Source organism: Rhinichthys klamathensis, unplaced genomic scaffold, assembly GCF_029890125.1.
Source record: "Rhinichthys klamathensis goyatoka isolate OS25496 unplaced genomic scaffold, OSU_Roscu_1.1 h1tg000011l_1, whole genome shotgun sequence".
NCBI classification, from domain to species: domain Eukaryota; kingdom Metazoa; phylum Chordata; class Actinopteri; order Cypriniformes; family Leuciscidae; genus Rhinichthys; species Rhinichthys klamathensis.
The window spans coordinates 1,334,274-1,340,374 of NW_026606564.1; the positions used below are offsets into that span (position 1 = coordinate 1,334,274).

General features: G+C 35.5%; 1 protein-coding gene across 1 annotated transcript; it reads right to left on the reverse strand.

Annotated features, from left to right (window-relative positions):
* Nucleotides 1-506: 506 nt before the first annotated feature.
* On the reverse strand, nucleotides 507-5,122 carry LOC130096838 (leptin receptor gene-related protein). Its single transcript, XM_056263532.1, has 4 exons — nucleotides 4,965-5,122; nucleotides 4,373-4,448; nucleotides 4,098-4,281; nucleotides 507-1,001 (listed from the first exon to the last, which is right to left on the reverse strand). Exons 1-4 carry the CDS (start codon nucleotides 4,978-4,980, stop codon nucleotides 885-887), a joined length of 393 nt encoding a protein of 130 aa, XP_056119507.1. The 5' UTR covers nucleotides 4,981-5,122; the 3' UTR covers nucleotides 507-884.
* Nucleotides 5,123-6,101: the final 979 nt, after the last annotated feature.

Sequence of the window (6,101 nt, forward strand, 5' to 3'; positions counted from 1 at the left end):
GGTCCAATCCATAATTGACATTAGTGGCATTGCAAAAAAACAAAAAAAAACAAAGGCATCAGCAAAAACACTCTATTGACTGCCATGGTTACCGTGCTTCTGTTTTCAAACACAAAGTGTGGCTTTAACTCTAAGGTGACAGTGGCATTGTTAGTCAATTAATTAAGCTTCATAACTGGTAGAGCAAAGGATCATCATTAATAATGTAACCAAGGCAGTTAAGTACTAACAATTCAAGATGCAAATTTTTTTTTAGCATTTAAATTCATAAATCTTAATAATGGGTTTATTGGCTTGCAGAATGACTTCTTAATCATTGTGTGAATCTCACAAAAATATATTTTCATAAATCACCCCATATATATGCACTTTTATGTATAAAGGCACTTCAAACATTATTACCAAGAAGTATACATGTATTTTAAATAATGAACAATTTTTTCATTATGTTTAAGAAAACAAGTACATTAATGAGGGGGTGGGGGGTATGGTAAAATCTTAAAACAGGCTTAATTTTATTTAAGCAAATATTATTGACTCTTTTTTTTGTGCTTTTGATTTGAGTGAAATATGACTCAAACTGTACGTTACAGGTTTTGAGAGATTCAGCCTTTACGTTGTGCTGTTTAAACTACTTTCAATAAATGCATCTTCATATTGAAGGTTTTTTTTGAAGAAAATCATTGTATATACAGAGTCATGCATAGGCTGAGTGACATGTATGCAAATGAAAAGGCAGAAGCAGAGTAACAGAGCAGAGCAGATGTGACCGAGAGTAAAACAAAGCAGTCTCTGTCAAGGCCTGGGTTCATTAGCATTACCATGGGAAACTATTTCAAGTTTCATAATTTATAGTGTAGTGATGTACTTCCTCCTGGTGGGTTTTACCACTGTTCCCAGCTGAAGTCATCTCCACGCCCGAATGTCAGGAAGAACCCCAGAATGGTCAGAAAAATGACACTATTGCCTCCCATTACCAGGCCACAGGCGCCCCACTTGATCTGCAGAGGAAGAGAGGCATTCGTTTCATTCGTGGGGACACATTTCATTCGGTGTACTACCCGCCGTTTTAGAAAGCATATTCTGCCTGTGTATGCTTTTAAATCATTTTGAGGACATGTGAGCACTGAACAAAAATGGAATGAAATTTAATTTGTGCCTCCACAGTGATATTGGAACATTTAGAGGTTTTTCCCTCTTGTACAAAATCTGAATCATTGCTATAACGTCGGATATTATTATATGAACAAGCAAGAAATAATCTTTTAATGAACAGAATAATATTTTTAAAACCATTAAAGGGATAGTTCACCCCAAAATGAAAATTCTGTCATTAATTACTCACCCTCATGTACCCGCAAGACTTTCGTTAATCTTCGGAGCACAAATTAATATGTTTTGGATGAAATCTGAGAGATTTCTGTCCCACGAGAATGAACCTCATTGGTTCTTGCAGAAGCTCAAACGTGCTGAGTTTTTGAAAATTGGACAAAAAGAGGAAGGTACAAGATTGTGTACTTAACGACTTTAGTGATGGAAAGAACTACAATAGCATGAAGCATTATGAACAGCATGGTCGAATTAAAAACGATGGAGAAATATATAAAACTAATAATTTACAGAGGTTGATTATATATATAAACAATATATTTTAGGTTTATTGCACATACAAAGATTTAAGACCGAGTGGATTACGTAATTCGCAGTGCATTGTGGGAGTGGGCGGAGCTAAAAAGCTATTTTGAAACGTGTTGCTTTTTCAACTGTAATTTTCTGTATAGCATCATGCTTTATGTCGTTTTTCACCAGTAATTTTGCTGTTAAACATGATTTTTTTTATTATAAGCTAAAATAATGCGGGCTGACGTCTTTAGCAGAAGCAAATAACCATACCAAATACCAAGTTCAAAATCATTTTCCTTTGGAGAAAATGAATGGATTTTTTACTTCCGAAACCCGACTGTTGCACTTTATTTTCAGTACTATAATTCAAATACATCCTAAAAAATAAAATACAAATATTTTAAAAATAAATACAGAAATTAAAGGGGTGATGAACTGAGAAATCAAATTTTCCTTGAGCTTTTGACATCTAAGAGGTCATCATATTATAAGAATATCCTGTAAGTTTCAGAACTGAAAACGTTCTTGTTAGTCCAATAAAAGCTTTTATTGACACCAGGCTCAGCAAGTTTTTCAAAGTGGGGAACTATGAGGACAAAGAGGATAAAACACCACCCCCGCAGAAGAAGATCAACGCCTACTTCAACACGCTACTTTAGCCCCGCCCACCGATTCGCGCATTACACGAAACTCATTATAATATGCAAAACTGTTATCCACTCACAGCAGTGGGCGTTTACTTCCAAGTCTTCAATTTGAGACGCCCATAAAAACCGAGCGTTTTTGAGCTAGGCTCAAAACTAGGGTAGAAAATAGCCTATTACTTATTAATTTTGATGTTTTTGAATGTAAAAACCAAGCGAACGTCATAAGTTGACCTCAGACAACAATATAATTTTTTAAAAAAAAGCCAGTTCATGACCCCTTTAAAGTAACACTTTACAATAGGGTCCCATTTGTATTGAGCAATACATTTATTACAGTATTTATTCATCTTTGTTAGCGTTAGTTAATAAATATAAAACTGTTTATTGTTAGTTCATGTTAGCTCAGGTCCATTTAATATTATTAAAAACTTGTATCTACTTTTGATTTTAATAATGTATGCCTATTAAATGTTGAAATTAACATTAACTAAGATTAATACATGCTTTATAAGTATTCTTCATGTTAACTAATGTAGTTAACTTCTCAGGTTACGACTGTAACCATGGTTTTCTGAGAAGGGGAACGAGACGCTGCATCATGGAGTTATGGGATCGCTCCTTGTGAACCGGTGTCTGAAGCACGTGTGCCACACGCCGATCTTGATTGGCTACCGAGGTCGGGTAACGTCACAGGTGCGCAGGCAGGGTACATAAGGGCGCCTAGAGAGGAAGCCATCAACTTCCATTGTCTTTGGACTGAGAGTTTGGAAAAAGAGACGGCAACCGGCCCATGTGAAAACAAGGATAAATATCTTTAAATGTACTCACACAATGCTGTGTTGTTAACATGAACAATTTGAGAACAAAGTATAATTTGCACGGTTTGACGTGATATGATAAGTGATCGTTAGATTTAATTAGCGCGATTTACTGCAATGCTTTTTCCCCGCCTCATTTGGTCAGAAGAACAAAAGTGGATGTTACTTGTTCAATGACATTTTCCGGTGAAAATTCTTATGTTGGTCATACTTCCAAAAAGTAGAATCTGTGATTCTGAATGACAGTATCCACACCGACGCGGTGACTGACAGCTGCACATTCCCCTCAAACATTGGATTCATCCACGCTGTGCCATGCCGAGGTACAACTCACGTAAAGTTGATAATTCCGCGAATAACTGCAATTGCAGATTTTGAACAGAGATGGCGACAAAGAGGAAAACTGCGGACTGCAGCTTTAAGTCGTTGCTACGGTCAGTGACAGTCTTTGCTGCCATCTAATGGTACAATAATGTAACTTTTACTGAAGTCGAAATCACAATCATCTCAATACCAAATACGGCATGTTATTTCTATAAAATGATATTTATTGAAACATAATATAGAAGAAGAAGTAACAATATTAGTCATTATAAAAGTATTAGAAGTTTGTACAATAGGAAATAAACAAGCAAACAGTTCAATCAAAAGTACAAACGCAGTGCTAGTAATAGAACATAATAGAAATACCCTATCTACATAAGAGCCAATGGCAAATTCCCAAAGGACTGGCCGAGACAAAGCTGTTCTCGGCGGGTACATGAGCGCTGAACGCTGATCAGATTCGAGACCCAGAGCGAACTGGTTTATAAAAAAAAAAAATACTTATAGATATAAATACTAAATAAAATAATGGTCCTAAAAATAGAATTATTTCGTTTTGTGTGTTATTTTATTAGCCTTGGTTAAATGTGACATGGATATGTTTTTACTCTATATGTATAAGCTACATATCACCAACCCTGTCAAAATGTTTAGAATGAAAAAGATAAATATATTGTGTACTCACCACAGATGTTCTAGCTAGCACAATGGGGAGCCCGTAGGCTGACACCACGATTCCAGTGGTTAAGAAGTATGCAAGCTCCCTGCATGCATTGCTTGACTCTGTGTCATCTGCATGCCTCTTAGCTATTAAATTTGGTATAGGTGACAGAATGTAGAAGATCAGGACAAACATGGGCCAGTACTGTCTGTGAGGAAAGAAGCACAAGTTACAGTATCTTGAATTTCTGCACTTCAGTCAAGTAAAAATCCTTACAGATGGCAAAAACATGGACCTACCCAAAATGTTGCAGTGCACATCCCAAAAGGAGAAGGGTCAGTCCAAGTGCACCACTGAAGGACAACGCAACAAGAGCTGAAAGCAATAATAACTCAGATAAGTCAAGGCCAAGGCTTTGAAAACTGAAACATTACGCGTATATGTCGCCCCCTTGCGGCAATAGTTTCGCAACTGCAGATATGACGTACTTTAAGTAAATAGACTGTAAATAAATTAATTCTGTAATTTTTTTAATGTATAAGATCATTTCTTACGGTCATTTTCATTGGTTAATTTCTGAATCGAAAAAAGACTGGAGCACAACAGTAAAAGAAAATTACTAAAGTAAAAGTAAACCTATAAAACTTGAACCCTAGTTGACAACTTTACCATACAGCAACATAACACCTAACAGACTTTACTTAATCAATCGACAACATTTGCAATTATATGTTTACTTTGATGCAAAGATTCATGTGACAATCGGTAGTTTAAACTCAACAGAGTTTCGAAAGCAGATCGAAAGCAGATGCACTCGTAAAATGATCGGTGTGGTTTTGTGTAAAATATTGTTAAGAGTTGATCATATCAAGAGTTACGGTTTAACTTCACCTTTTATTCCTGCCATCACTCGCAAACGCCTTTTGTTTTTAGATCTTTGTGCTAAATGTTATGGACTGACTTCCTATTTCCTCTTCAACTACTGATCCACCCTTAAAGGAGCAGAGCCTTTTAAAATCTACGAGAGGAGAATTCACTGATCTGAAGCTGAAAAACAAACAAGTACAACAACAACAACAACAACGATAATAATAGTCTATCTATCTATCTATCTATCTATCTATCTATCTATCTATCTATCTATCTATCTATCTATCTATCTATCTATCTATCTATCTATCTATCTACCTATCTACCTATCTATCTATCTATCTATCTATCTATCTATCTCTCTCTCTCTCTCTCTCTCTCTCTCTCTCTCTCTCTCTCTCTCTCTCTCTCTCTCTCTCTCTCTCTCTCTCTCTCTCTCTATATATATATATATATATATATATATCATCTGTATTGCTGTCTAATAATAGGCCTAATAATAATAATAATAAATATTATAATTATTAATGTTAAAATAAATGAAGGTCTAAAATGCATAGTATTTAAACGAGTTTATATTGGGAACTGAAACACTAAAAAATGTACGAAAAAAAAAGTTAAAGCAAACAAAATGACAATCCGAGATTAGTAAATGGCTTATGTGGAAATTATTTGAACACATTTCTTACCGTAACCTAAAACGTTTTTGTTTTTTTACTGGAAAATGACGTAATAGACCGTACCATAGACTGTAAAAGGTATCAGACCAAATCATGATCTTGTTAACAGTGTGACAAATAAAGTTGACGTCAAGTGAGGGAACCGTCAAGCAGCCAATCAGGATCAGCGTGTTGGTCACGTAATTTATGAGAATCTCATCATGTTTCCTCGGAAGTGGAATGTGAATCGCTTTCTGAGATTCTGATGATCTTGTTTCGCACTTGACGGTAAGGTAAAATCTACTAACATGATTTATATCATTTATAAGTTTAATAAACTTTGCTGTAATATTCCAGACACACCGACGACATTCACAAACCATATTGTGTGTTAGTCGTGAATTGAGCGTTTCCTCAAACTTTCAGTTTCTATTAAACTGCCTGTAAAGACTCCAGGTGTTCGTAAAGACAGGCTTTACTGTATTTTAAAGAGGAAATG